The sequence below is a fragment of the Pezoporus wallicus genome, unplaced genomic scaffold (genome assembly GCF_028554395.1).
Source record: "Pezoporus wallicus isolate ANWC-B61680 ecotype Strahan unplaced genomic scaffold, APGP_CSIRO_Pwel_v1 contig_14101, whole genome shotgun sequence".
In the NCBI taxonomy this organism is placed as follows: Eukaryota; Metazoa; Chordata; class Aves; order Psittaciformes; family Psittacidae; genus Pezoporus; species Pezoporus wallicus.
This window is the reverse complement of record NW_026639964.1, coordinates 19,645-37,340: the sequence shown is the minus strand read 5'-3', so window position 1 is coordinate 37,340 and position 17,696 is coordinate 19,645. Positions and strand designations below refer to the sequence as shown.

Below are 17,696 nucleotides of genomic sequence, written 5' to 3'. Positions count from 1 at the left end.
GGCGGGGACAGGAGCACGGGGCGGGGGACGGGGCCGGGCAGGGCGGGAGCGGGGACAGGCGGGCACGGGCAGCAGGGTGCAGAGGGGGTGACAATGGCTGGGGTCGTCCCCCCCCGTTGCCTCCATCACCCCTGTTCCCCCCAGGTTCTCCCAGTCCCCTCTTGTCCCCCTGGGGTCCCCCCACTGTCCTGCGCATCCCCCTGCCTCCCTCCTGTGCCCTGAGTACCCCATCTATCCCCCCCGGTCCCCTTGGTCCCCCTGGTTCCCCTTTGTCCCCCCCCCCGATCCCCCCAGTCCCTCCCTTTTCCCTAGGTCCTCCCATCTCCTCCCTTTCCCCCCCAGTGCCCCCTTGTCCCCCTGTTTTCCTTCTGCTCCTCCCCTTTTCCCCTGGGTCCCCCCATATTCCCCTTTTCCCCTGGGTCCCCCCATATTCCCCTTTTCCCCCAGTCCCCTCTGGGTCCCCCTTGTCCCCCCCCATACCCCCCTGTCCCCCTTTGTCCCCTCCCTGTCCCTGTCCCCCCGTGTCCCCGCGGGGCGTCGAGGCACGGATGGGAGGGGGGGGGGGGGGTGTGAGACACGCGGAAGGGCTTGTCCCGCCCCCAGCCCCGCTCCCGCTCCCCATTGGCTGCCGCAGCCGTCACTCAGACAAGCCCCCTATAAAGACAGCGGCGGGCGCGGGGCTCCGCACACCGGGAGCGGCGGCACCGGAGCGGCCATGAGCGAGGTGGGCACCGGCCCCGGGGCTTTTCCTCCCCTTTCCCTTCGTATTGAACAAAGAACCGGGCCAGGAGCTGCCCCCTGAGGATGGGGGGGGGGGGGGGGGGATGCTGCAACCGGGGAGGGGTCCCGGTAAATGCCCCCCGGTGCGGGTTTGCTACCGGGAGCCCCGCGTCATCCCCGGGCACCCCGTTCTCTCCGCAGCGCAGCCCCAATGAGTCCCCCTCAGCGGCGGAGGCTCCCGGCGGGCAGGAGGAAGGTGAGGACCCCCCCCCCTCCCCGGTATGAACGGGAGGGGGCACCCGGTGACCCAGACCCGAGGCGGGGGGGGGACGCATTGGGAGGGTTGGGGACCTGCTTCGCCCTTCCCCTGTCCCTTAGCGGGGTGCTCCCTGCCTCTGGGGGGGGGGGTATTCAATGGGTGAGTCTGGGGGTGCCCCTGTTTTATGTCCAGCCAAAGCCGGTGACCCCAAGAAGGTGGAGGAGGAGGAGGAGGAGGAGATCGACATCGACCTGAGCGCGCCGGAGACGGAGAGAGCCGCGCTCGCCATCCAGGGAAAATTCCGCCGCTTCCAGAAGCAGAAGAAGGAATCGGGGCCCTGAGCGGCCCCCGGGACCCCCCAACCCGCAGCGGGCACCGGCTCCTGCCCCGTCCGCCCGACCCCAGCGGGGCCGGAAAGGGGGGGCCTCAGCCCTTCCTTACCCACGGGGTGATGCTGGGGGGGGGGACACGACACAGGCGGGTCCCCCTGAGCGGAGGTGGCCCCTGGTGCGAGGGGACAGCGTGGAAGTCTTATCCCGGGGGGGAGCCTCCGTGTCCCTGTGGGTGCTGGGGACAAGGAAGGGGGGGGGCACACGCAGCGGTGTCCCCCTGAGTGAGGGCAGCGGCGTCGGGAAACGGGGAGCCCCCCCCGCCCCGTTCCTGTCGTTGTCACCGTCCCCACCCCGGGGAAGGATGTGAAGGAATAAACCGGGAGGAAGAGGAGCGCGAGTGGCGCTTGGTGTGTGGGGCCGGACCCGCCGTCCCCCGTGGGTCCCTGCTGGGGCAGGAGGGGAGCAGGGATATGGGGCTATGGCACTTTGGGAACGGCTCATCCCGCCCGCATCTCCAGCACCCCCTCATTCGGGGCTTATCCCATGAAATTCCGCTTCATTCCTCAGCCCCTGGAGCCGTGGCCTCATTTCCCAGCGCTGCGGTGATTAAAGATGCTGCTGCTGCTCCCCCCTTCCCTCCCTTCTTCCTACCCCCTCCTTTTACCCCCTCTCTTCCTCGGCAAGGACCAAGCAGCGATTCCCAGCTCCGGCATCCCTGGAGCAGCAGATCCCGGCTGGGAACAAGGGAACAACGCTTTTGGGGGGGGGCTAAACCAGCGCTTCGGGGGGGGGGGCTCCCGAGCACTGAGGCTGGTCCAAGCGGTGCCGGTGACCGGGAATAGCTTCTTGGGAAGAAAAACAGCGCCGGGACCCAGGGGACGTCCCGGGGTTGGGCTCCGCAGACTTATTAGGGAAAAGGCAATTATAGCCCCCGGGGGGGGGCATTGGGCACGGGCACTACGGGGATGGGGACAGTCACCCCCCCGTCACCCCCCCCCCGACCTGTGTTAATTGGAGGGAGCTTTAATGAGCGTCTAATGAGGGGGAAAGTGGTCCCAAGGGTGGCTTCGGGGAAAACAGGGGGAATGGGGGGGGGGAGGCAGTGGGGTGCCACCGTTCTATGGTGGGTTTCCATGTGATGCTCAGCCACTGTGTGTGTCCCTGTCACCCCCCCCGCCACAGACACACGGTGGGGGGGGACAGGGATGGACGGATGGACACCGGGTCCTGGAGGTGTGAGTTTTATTAATGGCACTATGGGGATGGGGACACACACACACACACACACACACGGATGGGGGGGGTACAAAACCACATCGAGGAGCCTGGCGCCAGGGTGATGGGCACCGGCCGCAGCCTCTCCTCCTCCACGAGGCTCCGGCCGACGCGGGGCTGGGGGTTACGGGGGGACACGGAGGGTTAATGGGGGGCGGAGGGGACGCGGCGGGGGCCCCCCACGACGTCATTTGGGTTCGGTCGTGGGGAAGAGACGAGAAAACGGCCAGAAAAGGGCAAAAAAAACCCTCCCGGGGATGGTGTTGGGGTGAACCGGGCCCATGGGGACCCCGCAGGTCCCTGGGGAGGGAGGGCCCGGGGCACCCCGGGCTGGGGGAAACGACCCCAAAACTCATTGGTTGTGTCTCCAAATAGAAGAGAGCCCCATCAGTGCCCGGGGCTGGGCAGGGCAGCGGCTGCGCAGAGGAAGGTACCGACCATGGTGGGGGGGACCCGGAGGGGGGGACCGGGGCGAGGAGCACACCCCGCTCCCCGCCGGGTCCCCGCCGCTTCCGGAGCGGGGGGGGGGGGGGGGGGTGGTTCCCCACGTCCTGCTGGGGCATCAGGTCCCCGCATTGGGCTTGATGATGCTCATGAGGGCGTTCTTGAGGCTGCCCTTGCTGGGGGAGCGGACGGTGGGTGCAGGGCGGGCGGCCTCAGCCTCCTCTCCCCGCAGCTCCATCTCGATGGTCATGATGACTTTGGGGGGCCGGGGGGCCCCGGTGCCCGGCCCCGCTGTACCTTCCCTGCCCGCTAACCGCTATTTCTTATCCTTGCGGGACTCTCCCGGAGCTCCTTTGGCTTTCTTCTCGCTCGCTGCCTTGGTGCTGCGGCTGTGGTCCAGCATGGCGTAAAGCACCGGTGCCTGTGGCAATGGGGAGGTGTTGGTGACATCCTAACCCCCCCCCCCCCCAGTGTCACCAAAACAGAGGAGAGAGCATCACATCCCCTCCAGCAAAGCCATTTCACCCCTCAACCCCTCACTACCCACCTGCCGGCTCCGCTTGGAAGCATCCTTGGCCGATCTTTGCAGCTTCCCCTTCTCCATGGCACTAAAATTGGGGAGAAAAAGGCAAAAAGGAGCTTGGAAAAGGCAAATCCATTCCCCCCCCCCCCGTTCCCACCGGCAGCACCGGTTTGGGGAGGTTCACTCTGGTTTGGTGCTGGCGCTCACCTCAGCCGGCGCTGCAGCGTCGCCTGGCGCCGCAGCCAGCAGGCCCGGAGGATGTAGACGATGGCCACCACCACGGCCACCAGCAGCAGGGCCCCGCCGATGATGGAGCCCAGCACCACGCCGTAGCGGGTGGGCACTGCGGGGAGTCCCCGTTAGCGGCTCCGGGATGGGAACAGGGATGTTTGGGAACGGGAATAGCGGCTCCGGGATGGGAACAGGGATGTTTGGGAACGGGAATTGAGGCTCCGGGATGGGAACAGGGATGTTTGGGAACGGGAATAGCGGCTCCGGGATGGGAACAGGGATGTTTGGGAACGGGAATAGCGGCTCCGGGATGGGAACAGGGATGTTTGGGAACGGGAATTGCGGCTCCGTACCTTTCTCAAAGACGTAGAGCGTGACCTGGGAGGACTTGCCCACGATGTCCGGAGGGTTCTTGACGTCGCAGGTGAAGGTGCCATTGTCGGTGTAGTCCAGGTTGTGGATCACGATGGAGCCGTCCTTGCGGTAGGGGTTGCCCACCCATTCCATGCGCTCCTTGAAGGTGCCCACGTCATCGATGTAGGGTTGGCCTTTGGCGTAGTGGAATATCTACGGGTGGAAGGGGACACGCACACGGACATCGGCGTCACCGGGGGCGCCGGGGGCCACAGCACCCCAGGGCCACCCAGCGGGTGCTTACGGAGGTGCTGTCGCGGGAGCCCTCAGCTTGGAAGTGCCAAGTGATGGAGATGTCGTCGGAGATCCACTCGGATGACCAGAAGCTGCAGGAGAGGGTGACGTGGGAGCCGACGGTGCCGTACACTTCCCGCTGCGTGTACACGTGGATGGACAACGTCGGGGATGGCCCTGGTGGGGTGAGGGGGGGCACAATCAGCTCCATGGGGGGACCTTGGTGCTCGTCATCGATGTCCCCATGCAGCTACGACCCAGAAGGGCTTTTGGTGGGGGCCAGCAGCTCTTTGTGCCACCGCAGCATCCCCATGGATGTGCCCTAGTGGGGCTGGGGCTGGGGCTGGCATCCCCACGATGATTCCAGAGCATCACCACGACCAGCGCCAGCCCCAAACCCAAAGACATTTGGGTACCCACAACTCCCCCCTCCTCCAGGATGTGGGGCCAGGACATCGGCACCAGCGCCGCGGGGCTGCAGCTTACCCGGTGCCCAGAGGAGCGCGGCGAGGAGCAGGACGAGGTCCCCGGTGCCCTGCGACATCGTGGCTGCAGTCACCGCGGGGGGCGCCGCACCCAAAGGTCCCGGAGCACCGGGGACGAGGCTTAAGAGCGGAGCAGCACCGAGTGGTGCCGGTGGAGCCCCGGGCTCGGTCCAATGGGCGCAGAGCAGCCGGGGCGGCGGAGGGCAAGGGGGAGCCGCGCAGCCCGGTGCTCAAAGGGGACATTTAGTCTGGGGCTGGGCGAGGTGGGGGCAGAGTGTCCCGGGGGGGGGGGGGGTCCTCACACAGCACCCATTGTCCCGCCGCATTCCCGCCCGCAGGATCGGGCATTCCCGGAGGTGGAGAGGCAGGAATGTGCCCCCCCCCCCCCCCCCCGCCCCAGAGCACCGGCGCAGCCGCCGGCCGGGTGTGATGCGGGGCTGCGGGGGTCTCGCATTGACCCCATCGCGGCCAATGGCCACCGAACGGCCCCGTTTGTGCTGAGGGTCCTGGTTGGCGTTACCGGGAGCTACCGGATGAGGAGCGACGGGGGGGGGGGGCTCCGGAGGGTTTGGAGCAGGGAATGGGGATGGGGATGGGATGAGGCGCTGCGGGGGCTCCATCCATCACCGGTAACGGGGTGGGGGATAACGGGGAGCCCCCGTCCTGCCCCACGGCAGCTTCGGGGGGAGACCGGGAGATAACGGGGAACCCAGGGGGGGTAACGGGGAGCCCCGGGGGGATAACGGGGAGCCCCCTGGGGAATAACGAAGCCCCGGGGGTTACCGACAGCTCTGGAGGTAATGGTGTGGGGGGGGCAGAAACAGAGCCTGGGGGGGGTGATGAGAACCCCCGGTACCGGTTAACGGGGGGAGCCCCGGAGGTAACGGGTAATAACGGGGGATGTCAACAGGCAGCGGCGAGTAACGGGGAAGTAAAGGGGGTATCGGGGGTGTTCACGGGCAGCGGGGGGCACCGGGCAGCTCCGGGGGTACCGGGGGGCACCGGCGGAAGTGCGTCACGGGCACTTCCGGCGTGCGGAGCCTTTCAAGATGGCGGCGCTGGCGTTGAGGTGACTCCCGGGGCTGCGGGGAGGGGGGGTCCCGGGACCTGGGGTGCGAGGCCGTCGTTAACGGCCCCCGGTGCCCCCTTGGGCCGGGCCGGCTCCGTCCCGCTGCCGCCGGTGTCCCCATGGCCTGAAGCTGCCTCTTCCCCTCCGCTCCGGGGCTCTGTGGGGCTCCGGTTCCGTCCGCAGGGATCCGCTCCTTGGTGCAGGCGGAGCTGGGGGAGCTCCATCCCCGCTCGGCACACGGAAAGCCGGGGACGGAGCCGCTCTCTTGGCCTTCTCCGCGGGCTTCTCTAGCCCGGTCTTTACCGGACAAGCACCGACAGAGCCTGCGGGCAAGGCGCTGCTCCAGCAGGGTCAGCTCGGACCGGGGTGGGGGGGGCAGGTCCTGAGCGCACCCCTCGGGCTGCGGGACAAGCAGGATGCTGTGTGGGGAGCCCTGGGTGGGGGGCTGAAGGATCCTTTCCTTTCTTAGGGCTCATCCTTCCCGGTTTGGGGGGCCCCCATCCCGTTGCAGGGGTGGAGACGAGCCGGTGTGGGGCTTTAATGGGGCAAAGCAGTGGCTGGGCCTCAGGGATGGCACGGAGCCGTGTGTGGCGGGGCTCCGAGGAGGCTTCGGAGGCCTGCAAACCTGTCAAGGCCAGGAGGGAGCCTTCGGGAAGGGAAAACCTTGCCCCGGGAACTCGGGGGGGGTTTGCTAAGGATAACCCGGGTTTTGTTTGCTGTTCCCACCCGTGAGGAGCTGCTCCAGCTCCTGCTGCTTTCCCTACCAGGACGGCAAAGAGAGCTTGGGCTGGGGGCAGATGGTAGGGGGCTGGGTGCTGGGGCAGATGTTTGGGGGCTGGGGGCTGGGGCAGATGTTTGGGGGCTGGGGGCTGGGGCAGATGTTAGGGGGCTGGGGGCAGATGTTAGGGGGCTGGGGGCAGATGTTAGGGGGCTGGGGCAGATGTTAGGGGGCTGGGGCAGATGTTAGGGGGCTGGGGGCAGATGTTAGGGGGCTGGGGGCAGGGGTTAGGGGGCTGGGGGCAGGTGTTAGGGGGCTGGGGGCAGGTGTTAGGGGGCTGGGGGCAGGTGTTAGGGGGCTGGGGGCAGGTGTTAGGGGGCTGGGGGCAGGTGTTAGGGGGCTGGGGGCAGCTGGTAGGGGGCTGGGGGCAGATGTTAGGGGGCTGGGGGCAGATAGGGTGCTGGGGGCTGGGGGCAGATGTTAGGGGGCTGGGGGCAGGTGTTAGGGTGCTGGGTGCTGGGGGCAGGTGTTAGGGGGCTGGGGGCTGGGGGCAGGTGTTAGGGGGCTGGGGGCTGGGGGCAGGTGTTAGGGGGCTGGGGAGCTCCACGGCTGTCGCTGTCACGCGCCTGTGGGGCGCTGGCTCCGTTTTGTCCTGGGCTCTGCAGATTCCAGCCCACATCCTCCTGGAGTGATGCCCGTGAATGTCCAAGCCGGGCTCCTCACCCCCTCCGCAGGGAGCGGCTCCCACTCCTTTGGGGCACCACAAAATCCCTTTTGACTTCTGCTCTCCCACCCCGAGCTCAGCACCACCAGCACCAGCACCTCCAATGCAGAGGCACGGCCGTGGATCCAGGCACCGGGAGGAAGAGGAGGGAATGGCCACCCTCATGGCTCCCTGCAGCCCTTCCCCGGCGCTGGATCCCAGCTCGTGCCTTGCGTGGGCTGTGGGGAGAGGGCAGAGGAGCTGCTTTGATGTAGCTGAGCTTGGGGTGCTGCTCCCACCTGCTTCGCAAGCGGGGGGTAAGAGCTGAGCGGGGTTATTATGGGCTGTTGCCAGGAAGCAGCCCTTGGGGCTGAGCCTTGAGGAGCTCAAGGGCCGGCCCAGCCCTGCTGGTGATCAGATAGGGTTGAAGGCAAGCAACTCCAGGTGAAACTCCAGCGCTTCCCAGGTGAATCCCGGCCTCGTCCCGGTGGATTTCCTTTGGCACTCACCAAACCTTTCCCTCTCCTCTCTTGCAGATGCGCCGGGCAGCGCCGGTTGCTGGCTCGGCTCAGCCCCAGCTTCTCCGTGCCACAGTGAGTCCCAAGGGTTCCGGATCCCAACTCTTCCCCAAGGGAATCCCATCTACGCCTTTGGGGCTTGTGTGCTCCAGCCCCTCAGTGATTCCATGGTTAGGGAAGGCCTGGGGGGGAGCCTGGCTGAGGGAGCAGCAGCACCCTCACCCCTCCATGCAGGTTTGGGAGCTGCAGAATCCTTGCCCTCGGTGCTTCCAGACTTTGGGAGAAACGGTTCTTCCCTGCTACATGGGGCTGGAAGTGCAGTTACAGCCCCATCCCGGGAGCATGGAATCACCAGGAGCAGCAGCCAGTTCCCATGGCAGGGAAGAGCAGGGCGGGTGTCAGCAGGGTGATGGAGGGTGCCATCTGTAGGGTGCTGGCGCGCACCCAGCGCATCCCTTGGGAATATCGTGGCTCCCTTGGGATTGCTGGAGTGGGGGAGGTTCCCACAGCCAAGCTCCCTCTCCCCACACTTCCCATCTCCTCTTCTCCACAGCGTTGTCCCAATGGCAACGACGGCCAAGGAGGAGATGAGCCGCTTCTGGGAGAAGAACACCAAGTCCAACCGTCCCCTGTCCCCTCACGTCAGCATTTACAAGTAAGGGCAGCCACTGTGGGGCTCTGGGTCCCTCCTCAGTGGGGTGACCCCTTGGTGGGGGCCACCTCCAATGCTTTTCCATGCCCAAATCCTGCCCCTTTATTCCCAAACTGCCCCAGCCTTCGGTTCCATCTCCCTTTAAGCTCTCCCAGCAGCCACCCGCCGGTGCCAGCGGCGTTTACCATTCCCCAGCTGCCTCTGCACATTCCCCTTTTGTTCTGGGTGGATTCCTGGGATAGCTCCGAGTGCAGGGACACCCCCTGGGAGCAGAGGGGCCTCTCCTGGGGGTGCTGTGGTGCTGACGAGGTGCTTGTCTTGCAGGTGGTCCCTGCCCATGGCGATGTCCATCACGCACCGCGGCACCGGTGTGGCGCTCAGCTTAGGTGCGTGCACCGGCACTGGCACCGGCGGCGTTCCAGTGGGGATGTGTTCCACTGGGAAACCTCTGCTTTGTCATCGAATCCCAGCCAGGGTTGGGTTGGAAGGGACCTTAAAGCCACGAGCAGGGACCCCTTCCACTTGGTTGCTCCAAGCCTGCCCTTGAGCACTGCCAGGGATGGGGCAGCCAACCCATTCCAGTGTCGTCCCCCCCCACAACCTCGTGGTGAGGAGCTTCTTCCCAGGATCTCCTCTAAGTCTGCCCTCATCCACATGGAAGCCAAACCTCCTCATCCCATCCCAGCGATGGCACCAGCATCCAGCCCCCTCCATCAGTCTGCTCTGTGGGGTTTGACCGAGCGAGGGGACGCCTGGCTGTGAAAGGCTCTTTCATTTCCATTAATGGCCTCTCCTGGCAGCAGGAAGGAGCTTCTCCAGTAGCTCCCTGTTGAGATGGAAGGGATTGGGAAAGACAGGCAGGAATTGTGTTCAGAGGGAGAGGGCTGCAGCCCATCCCCATCCGGGCTTGGGAATTGGGCTCCCGGTTGCCCCCTGCATCCCCATCCAACTTGCTGGGAGCTGGCAGGTCCCTGTTGCCTTTCTGTTCCATCCATCAGCTTCTGCTGGAGCAGAAGCAGTGGGAGAAGGGGGGAGATCCCATTCCCTCTCCATCAAAGCTCCATTAGGGAGCTTTTGGCTTCCTGTGCTGGCTGGAGGTGAGCATAGAGGCCCCCGAGGGGAAGAGTGGCTGAGGAGGAGGCCGCTGGTGCTGGAGGGGGAGTCGCTGCTTGATCCTTGCCCTTCCTTCAGCTGCACCATATGGAAAAGCTCCCTTGGCCTAGGAAAGAGGAGGATGAGCAGGAAAAGGAGGAAGAGGGGAAGGTGTTGTGGCTCCTGTGGTTAGCACAGCCCTGGCTCTTGGCTGCTGCTGCTGGTCTGTGCTGAAGCAGCCTCACTCCATCCCTGTTGGAGCCCAGCAGTGGAGGGATTTCTGTCCCACAGTGTGGATCTGGGGGGGTTTTCCTTGCCCCTTTTCCCTTGCCTTTGGGCTGCTTCGGCTGCCGTGGCAGGAGCTTGGTCCCTGAGGGGGGGCATGAGGAAAGCAGCACCCACATTTGGGGCGATGCAAAGTCCTCAGCACCCCAGGGTGCAGCCACCGCGTGGGCCTCCTCTTCCACTGATCCCATTGAGGCTGTGTCCCCAAAGCACAAACCCGGGGGCTCATTGGGGACAATGGGGGGGAAGGGGGGGGTTCCAAACCCTTCTGCTGCTTAACCCAGGCCTTTGTCCTCCTCAGGGGTGTCCCTCTTCGGGCTGGCCGCGCTGGTGCTGCCGCAGCCCTTCCCGCACTACCTGGCCATGGTGAAGTCGCTCAGCCTGGGCCCTGCTCTCATCTTCTCGGCTAAGTTTGCGCTGGCTTTTCCCTTCTCCTACCACACCTGGAACGGGATCCGGCACCTTGTGAGTGGGAGCACGAGGGAAGGTGCCTTTGGGAATGGGAATTTAATCAAGTCGAGAGCGTCAGAGCCTCGGGGCTGTTTTGGGGGCTGTGGAAGCTGCCGAGGGCAGCGTTGGGCTGGGGCTGGACTGGGTGATGCTGCCGCCTCCCCCTTGCTGAGCAGCCCTTGTGCTGTGAACTTCCCAAGGGCTTCCCAGCTCCTGTGGTGGATGGAGGAGCCGGAGCGCTGAGGTTCGCAGAGGGCAGGAATGGTTTGGGTGGGAAGGGAGCTTTAAAGCTCACCTAAAGCCATGGGCAGGGAGCCCTTCCACAGGAGCAGGATGCTCCAACCTGGCCTTGAGCACTGCCAGGGATGGGGCAGCCACAGCTTCTCTGGGCACCCTGTGCCAGCGCCTCAGCACCCTCCCAGGGAAGAGCTTCTGCCTCAGAGCTCAGCTCAGTCTCCCCTCGGGCAGGTTCAAGCCATTCCCCTTGGCCTGTCCCTACATCCCTTGTCCCAAGCCCCTCTCCAGGTTTCCTGCAGCCCCTTTAGGCACTGGAGCTGCTTTAAGCTCTTCCCTGAGCTGCTGCTCCCTCTGGACACCGTTGGCAGGTTCCTGCTGGGAACAGCACAGGATGAGCTGCACTGTTCTGCTCCGAGGGTTGGCTTTGTACCCAGGTAAAAGGGAGCTGGGTTAACCCTGCTGTTATCTCCTTTCCTGCAGGCCTGGGACATGGGGAAGGGCTTCAAGATCCCACAGGTGAACCAGTCCGGGGTGCTGGTGCTCATCCTGACCCTGCTGTCTGCTGCAGGCCTGGCGGCCATGTGAAGGCCTCCTCTGCCTTGCTCCATCCTGAACCCCCTCAGGAGCTGCAGGAGAGGGGGTATCAGGCTCCAGGTGGGGTGGGTGTTATCCCAGGGGAAGGAGTCGCTTCCCAGCTCCCAGTTTGTGGATGATCAGAGCTGCTTTTTGCTTCCCCCCCCCGGCTGTTTCTGTGCCCTGCTGTGTCCTGAGCTGCAGACAAAGCCAGGTCTGTGTCCCATAGGAGTGGGCTCAGGACAAGCATCTCCATTGAGCAGCCTGGGAGAGCCGGAGCTGCCAACGCCGGGCCTGCCGCAGGGATGGGTGGTGGGGGCTGGATGGGGCGCTCAGCCCCACGGCGTCCATCCCCGCTCCTTATCCTGCCAAACATCCCCATCCAAACGGCTCTGGGTGGAAGAACACCCCGGTTCCCTCCGTCTGCAATGCAGGATGCAGTTTGCCCGTGGCACCAGCTCCCATTTGGGCTCTTTGCCCTGTGTCACCTTTGCAATAAAGCAGCTTTGATCCTTCACCCTGAGCCACTGAGCTGGGTGTCTGTGCTCCACACTTCCCCCTGGGACACAGCATTCCCAGGAAGCTGCTGCTTCCCAGTGGAGCTGAGCTGGACCAGGCTCTTTGTGCCTCCTCTCGGGGTCCAGGGACTTCAGTTCTGGCTCAGATGGGCTTTGCAAAGCGGCTGCTTCCCACTGGGGGCTTCATCCTGATTCCCTGCTCCCCCTTCCCAGCATCACCTGGAACAACAGCGGCTCAATGGAGCAGATCCCACCAGGCTTCGATGGGATCGTGCTCTGGGGCCGCAATCCCAGCTCCTTCCCAAAGCCGTGTGCTGTGGCAGGATCGACCTCCTGCATGGAAACCCGTGTCTTTGGGCTTCCAGCCCCGTGCTTCCCGCTGTTGCTTTGGCTTGGAAGCGCCTTTCCCAGTGCTCATCCCGAGCACTGGCGTTTATTAGCGCTGGTTTAAACCTCTCTTCTCCCAATTGCCGCTAACCCACGGCACCGGCTCCTTCCACCCCTTCCTCTTCCTCACTCTTGCGGGCGCAGGGAGGTGTCAGCGCCGTTCCCTCCGCTCGGGATTGAAGCTCGGGGTGGGAAGGGGGCGCTGGGCGCTGCGGGATCCCTTCGGCATCAGCGCGGGCCGCATTCCCCAGTGGTTTCCTCTGGAAGAGGAGGGCGCAATGAGCTCCTCCTGCGGGATTCGGCCTGAAGGGAGCCGCGTCCCGAGGGGAAGAGGCGAGGCGGCTCCCCCCCGGGGTTGTGCCCGTGTTGGGGTAGGGGAGGGAGGGGGGGTGTGCGGAGCCCGCACCGTGCCGGTGATGCGGGTGCGGAGCCCGTTGCGGGCGCTGCTCAGCGCCGTGCGCTGATGGAGGCGCTGGAGGAGCCGCTCCGCGGCCGCGGCCGAACGCGCGGTCAGGTCCAGGCGCGCAGGGGGGATCCTCAAGGGCATCTCCCACGTCCCCACGAATGAGCCCCATGGGGAGGCCTGCGGGGGGGGGGGGGGGGGGGGTGGTTAGCAGAGGGGAGCACCCCATGGGTGCTGGGGGTGGGCCCCCCATGGGTGTTTATGGCTCACCTGCGAACGGGGTATGGAGGGGAGCAGATGCCCCCGGTCGTTGGCGATGATGGGTGTGGAGCCCTCTGAATGCTTGGGGGGCTGGGAACGGGGGGGGGGACGATGGGGGGAATGTTTTGGGGGGGGGGGGCAGGATTAGGTTTAGGAGGGGTCCCAGGGAGTCCAGGCCGGGTCTAGAGGGGTCTTGGGGGGGGTCCCAGGGGGACCAGGTTGGGGATGGGGCAGTTCGGGGGGGTCCTGGCCTGAGCTGGGGGCTTAAAGGGGGGGGGGGGGGTCAGGCTGGGACTGGGAGGGTCTCGGGTGTCCAGGATGGGGCTGGGGAGCCTCGAGGGGGCCCATTCTGGTGATGGGGGGTCCCGAGGGGCTGATCCGGGACCGGGGGGGGGGGGTTCTTAGGAGGGGTCTGGGGCAGCGCAGAGGGGGGGTCCAGGGACACCAGGTTGGGGCTGGGGCAGTGCTGGGGGGGGCTCAGGGGGTCCCGGATGGAGGTGGGGGGGTCCCAGGGGTTCAGGTTGGAGCTGGGGGGTGTCAGGACCGGGTGCGGGGGGTTCCAGGGAGTCCCGGGGGATCCGTTCTGGTGCCGGGGGGGGTGGGGGTGGTGTCCCGGTGCCGGGGGGGGGTCCAGGCGGTACCTTCGGGCCCGGCAGGGGAACGCTCCAGTTCTGCAGGCGATGGGCGCTGAACGCGTCCTCGTACTGCGGGAGAACGGGGCCGGGCAGCGGCTGCACCGGGACGGGACCTCCCAAGAGCCCCGGTACCCCCCATTGCCCCCCATTGTCCCCCATTATCCCCGGTTTCGGTGTCGTCCCCCCCATCCTCACCTGCCCCGCTCCGTATCCCGCCGCCATCATCCGCCGCGCTCCGTCTCCTGGCAACGGCGACGCTGCACGGGGCTCGCGCGCCCCCTGGCGGACGCATCGGGCGCTGCCGGCCGGGGGGGTGATTCAGCGCCCCCCCCCCATTACCGCTACCGGTGTCCCCCCCCCATTACCGCTACCGGTGTCCCCCCCATTACCGCTACCGGTGTCCCCCCCCCATTATCGATACCGGTCCCCCCTCCATTACCGCTACCTGTGTCCCCCCCCCATTACCGCTACCGGTGTCCCCCCCCCATCGATACCGGACCCCCCCCCCATTACCGATACCGGTGCCCCCCCCCATTACCGCTACCGGTGTCCCCCCCCCATTATCGATACCGGTCCCCCCCCCCATTACCGATACCGGTGTCCCCCCATTACCGATGCCGGTGTGTCCCCCCCATTACCGATACCGGTGTGTCCCCCCCATTACCGATACCGGTGTCCCCCCCCCATTACCGATACCGGTGTGTCCCCCCCATTACCGATACCGGTGTCCCCCCCCCATTACCGATACCGGTGTGTCGTCCCCCCCCCATTATCGATACCGGTCCCCCCCCCCATTACCGATACCGGTGTGTCCCCCCCCCATTACCGATACCGGTGTCCCCCCCCCATTACCGATACCAGTGTGTCCCCCCCATTACCGATACCGGTGTCCCCCCCCCATTACCGATACCGGTGTGTCCCCCCCATTACCGATACCGGTGTGTCCCCCCCATTACCGATACCGGTGTCCATCCGTCCCCCCCACAAGCGGCATCTGGGTCTGGGTCAGGCTCTGGCTCTGCCAACCCCGGTCTTAGGGTCAGGGTCAGGTTTAGGGTCAGGGTTTAAAGCTATTTGGGGGGGGGGGTGGCAAGGGGCAGCCCCCCCATAGGGTCAGGGTTAGGATCGGGCTTAGGGTCAGGGTCAGGCTCTGGCTGAGCCGGTCCTAAGGTTGGGCTTATGGTCAGGGTTAAGGCTGTTTGGGGGGGAGATGTTGTCGTGGAACTGCCCCCCCCCCCCATGGGGACAGGGTTAGGGTTAGGGTCAGGTTTGGGGTGCACGGGTTAAGGTCAGGTTTGGGGTCTGTGTGTTTCCCCCCCCACCCCCAGCAGCACCCACAGGCACCCAAAGGACCTTCCAGAAGGGACCTTTTAGGTGGTGGGGATGTGCGACAGTCCGGGACACACCGGGACACACTGGGATACACCGGGATACACTGGGACACACTGGGACACTCTGGACACACTGGGATACACCAGGACACTCCGGACACACTGGGATACTCTGGACACACTGGGATACACCAGGATACTCCGGACACACTGGGACACACTGGGATACACTGGGACACTCCCCAATACACTGGGATACACCAGGACAGGACACACCGGGATACACCGGGACACTCCCCGACACACCGGGACACACCAGGACACACCGGGACACTCCCCGACACACTGGGATGCACCAGGACACTCTGGACACACCGGGATACACTGGGACACACCGGGATACACTGGGATACACCGGGACACTCCCCAATACACTGGGATGCACCAGGACACACCGGGATACTCCGGGACACACCGGGACACACCGGGACACACCGGGATACTCCGGGACACACCGGGACACACCGGGATACTCCGGGACACACCGGGACACACCGGGATACTCCGGGACACACCGGGATACTCCGGGACACACCGGGACACACCGGGACACACCGGGACACACCGGGATACTCCGGGACACACCGGGACACACCGGGACACACCGGGACACACCGGGACACACCGGGATACTCCGGGACACACCGGGACACACCGGGATACTCCGGGACACTCCGGCCACGCCGCCTCTGGATTCACTTTGACTTTATTTCTTTTCCCGATTAATTTCGTTCCGCTTTGTCTTTTCCCGGTGCCTTTTTGCCAATCCCGGTGCCGGTGGCGGCTCCTCACCGGAGACACTCAATTGCTAAAGCCAATGTGGAGGGGGGGGGGCGGGGCGACCGGGCGACTCCTCCTCCCTCCCCCCCCCCCCCCCCCCCCCCCCCCCTCTTCCCGAGGCGCTTCGGGGCCGCCCGACACCAAAATGCGGTGGGGGGGGGGAGGGGGGCACGTAAAAAACGGGGCAAAACATCCAATAAAACGTTAAATAAAACCCAACCGGGGCTGCGCCGGTTTGGGGGGGGGGGGGGGGGCCGGGATTCCTGGCTTCAATTTATGCGGCGAGTCCCGGCACGGATCCCGGCGAGCGGCGGCTCCCGCAGCGGAGCCGAATCGGTGCGGGGCTGGTGCTGGACGGTGATGGTGATGGTGGTGATGGTGATGGGGGGTTAAAGCGCCGGGCAGGTGACCTGGTGCCGGATGCCCTCATTGCAGATGAGGGCGGCCGCCCGCTCGTCGCCGTCGCCGTGCTGGCACTGCATGTAGCTGATGCCGTGGGGCGAGTAGCTGTGGTGGGCGCAGACGTTGCAGGGCCGGGTCATGGTGCCGCCGGTGCTGCTCCTGTGGGGTTGGGGTTGGGGTTGGGATTGGGGTTGGGGGGGGGGGAAGAGTCAGTGCTCATCGGGGTCCCCACCGGAGCCCGGTGACGGCCACCGGTGCCCGGCGAGTCCCTGTCGTTTGTGTGGTGGCACCCATAAGGTGGCCATGGGTGCCTGGTGATGCTCCATAGAGCACAGTGATGCCCGGCAGCACCCATCAGTGCCTGTTGGTCCCTCTTGGTACCCAGCAAAGCCTGTGGTGCCCAGCAGCACCCAGTAGCACCTAGCAGCCTTCCTCAGTGCCCAGTGATGCCCCATAGACACAAGTAATGCCCGAGAGCACCCAGTAGCACCTAGCAGCCCTCCTCAGTGCCCAGTGATGCCCCATGATGCCCCATAGCACCTAGCAGCCCTCCTCAGTGCCCAGCGATGCCCCATAGACACAAGTGGTGCCCGGCAGCACCCAGTAGCACCTAGCAGCCTTCCTCAGTGCCCAGTGATGCCCCATAGACACAAGTGATGCCCGGCAGCACCCAGTAGCACCTAGCAGCCCTCCTCAGTGCCCAGTGATGCCCCATAGACACAAGTGATGCCCGGCAGCACCCAGTAGCACCTAGCAGCCCTCCTCAGTGCCCAGCGGTGCCCCATAGACACAAGTGATGCCCGGCAGCACCCAGTAGCACCTAGCAGCCCTCCTCAGTGCCCAGCGGTGCCCCATAGACACAAGTGATGCCCGGCAGCACCCAGTAGCACCTAGCAGCCCTCCTCAGTGCCCAGCGGTGCCCCATAGACACAAGTGATGCCCGGCAGCACCCAGTAGCACCTAGCAGCCCTCCTCAGTGCCCAGCGGTGCCCCATAGACACAAGTGGTGCCCGGCAGCACCCAGTAGCACCTAGCAGCCTTCCTCAGTGCCCAGTGATGCCCCATAGACACAAGTGATGCCCGGCAGCACCCAGTAGCACCTAGCAGCACTCAGTAGCCCCATAGACCCAAGTAATGCCCATCAGCACCCAGTGGTGCCCACTGGTCCCTGTTTCGCCTCAGTGCCCACTGATACCCGGCAGCCCCCAGTGATGCTCATCCAGTGGCACACCCCACATCCCCCCCCCCCCCGGTACCCATTAGTTCTGGTGCTGCCCCCCAGACCCCACTGCTGCCCCCCGGTGCCCCGCTCACCGGCAGTCGCTGCAGGCTCGCTGGCATTCCTTCCGACGGTAGCGGCAGATCAGCGCCCAGATGAGCAGCGCGGGGAGGCTCAGGAGCAGGAGCGAGCCCAGGATGGAGCCCACGATGATGCCCGCTTGCCGTCCCCCTACGGTGCGAGCACAGCCTGTCACCGCCGGCCTCCGCACCGGCTGCCACTGAGCACCGCGTCCCCAGCACCCGCACAGAGCCTCCCCTTGTCCCCCCTCGCTTCCCACCCCGTGTCCCCGGCCCGCACTCACTTGCGGCCGGGCTGAGGTTGAGCTGGCACACGGAGTACCCCACGCGGTTGGTGACTCGGCACTGGTAGACGCCGGCGTGAGCCTCGGAGAGGCTGCGGATGAACAGGTCCCCGGGAGCTCGT

At 65.6% G+C, this 17,696-nt stretch overlaps 3 protein-coding genes across 3 annotated transcripts; 1 reads left to right on the top strand and 2 right to left on the bottom strand.

Annotated features, from left to right (window-relative positions):
• Window positions 1-3,133: 3,133 nt before the first annotated feature.
• On the bottom strand, window positions 3,134-4,992 carry MPZ (myelin protein zero). The gene is made up of 6 exons (XM_057417027.1): window positions 4,919-4,992; window positions 4,443-4,609; window positions 4,138-4,351; window positions 3,761-3,896; window positions 3,578-3,638; window positions 3,134-3,451 (listed from the first exon to the last, which is right to left on the bottom strand). Exons 1-6 carry the CDS (start codon window positions 4,974-4,976, stop codon window positions 3,347-3,349), a joined length of 741 nt encoding a protein of 246 aa, XP_057273010.1. The 5' UTR covers window positions 4,977-4,992; the 3' UTR covers window positions 3,134-3,346.
• A 922-nt stretch (window positions 4,993-5,914) lies between these two features.
• Window positions 5,915-11,737, top strand: SDHC (succinate dehydrogenase complex subunit C). Its single transcript, XM_057417024.1, has 6 exons — window positions 5,915-5,986; window positions 7,944-8,000; window positions 8,479-8,580; window positions 8,902-8,963; window positions 10,256-10,419; window positions 11,122-11,737. The coding sequence occupies exons 1-6, from the start codon at window positions 5,967-5,969 to the stop codon at window positions 11,224-11,226; spliced, it is 510 nt and encodes a 169-aa protein (XP_057273007.1). The 5' UTR covers window positions 5,915-5,966; the 3' UTR covers window positions 11,227-11,737.
• A 468-nt stretch (window positions 11,738-12,205) lies between these two features.
• Window positions 12,206-13,707, bottom strand: CFAP126 (cilia and flagella associated protein 126). The gene is made up of 5 exons (XM_057417025.1): window positions 13,614-13,707; window positions 13,425-13,487; window positions 12,793-12,873; window positions 12,526-12,702; window positions 12,206-12,379 (listed from the first exon to the last, which is right to left on the bottom strand). The coding sequence occupies exons 1-5, from the start codon at window positions 13,641-13,643 to the stop codon at window positions 12,206-12,208; spliced, it is 525 nt and encodes a 174-aa protein (XP_057273008.1). The 5' UTR covers window positions 13,644-13,707.
• Between the last annotated feature and the right edge of the window lie 3,989 nt (window positions 13,708-17,696).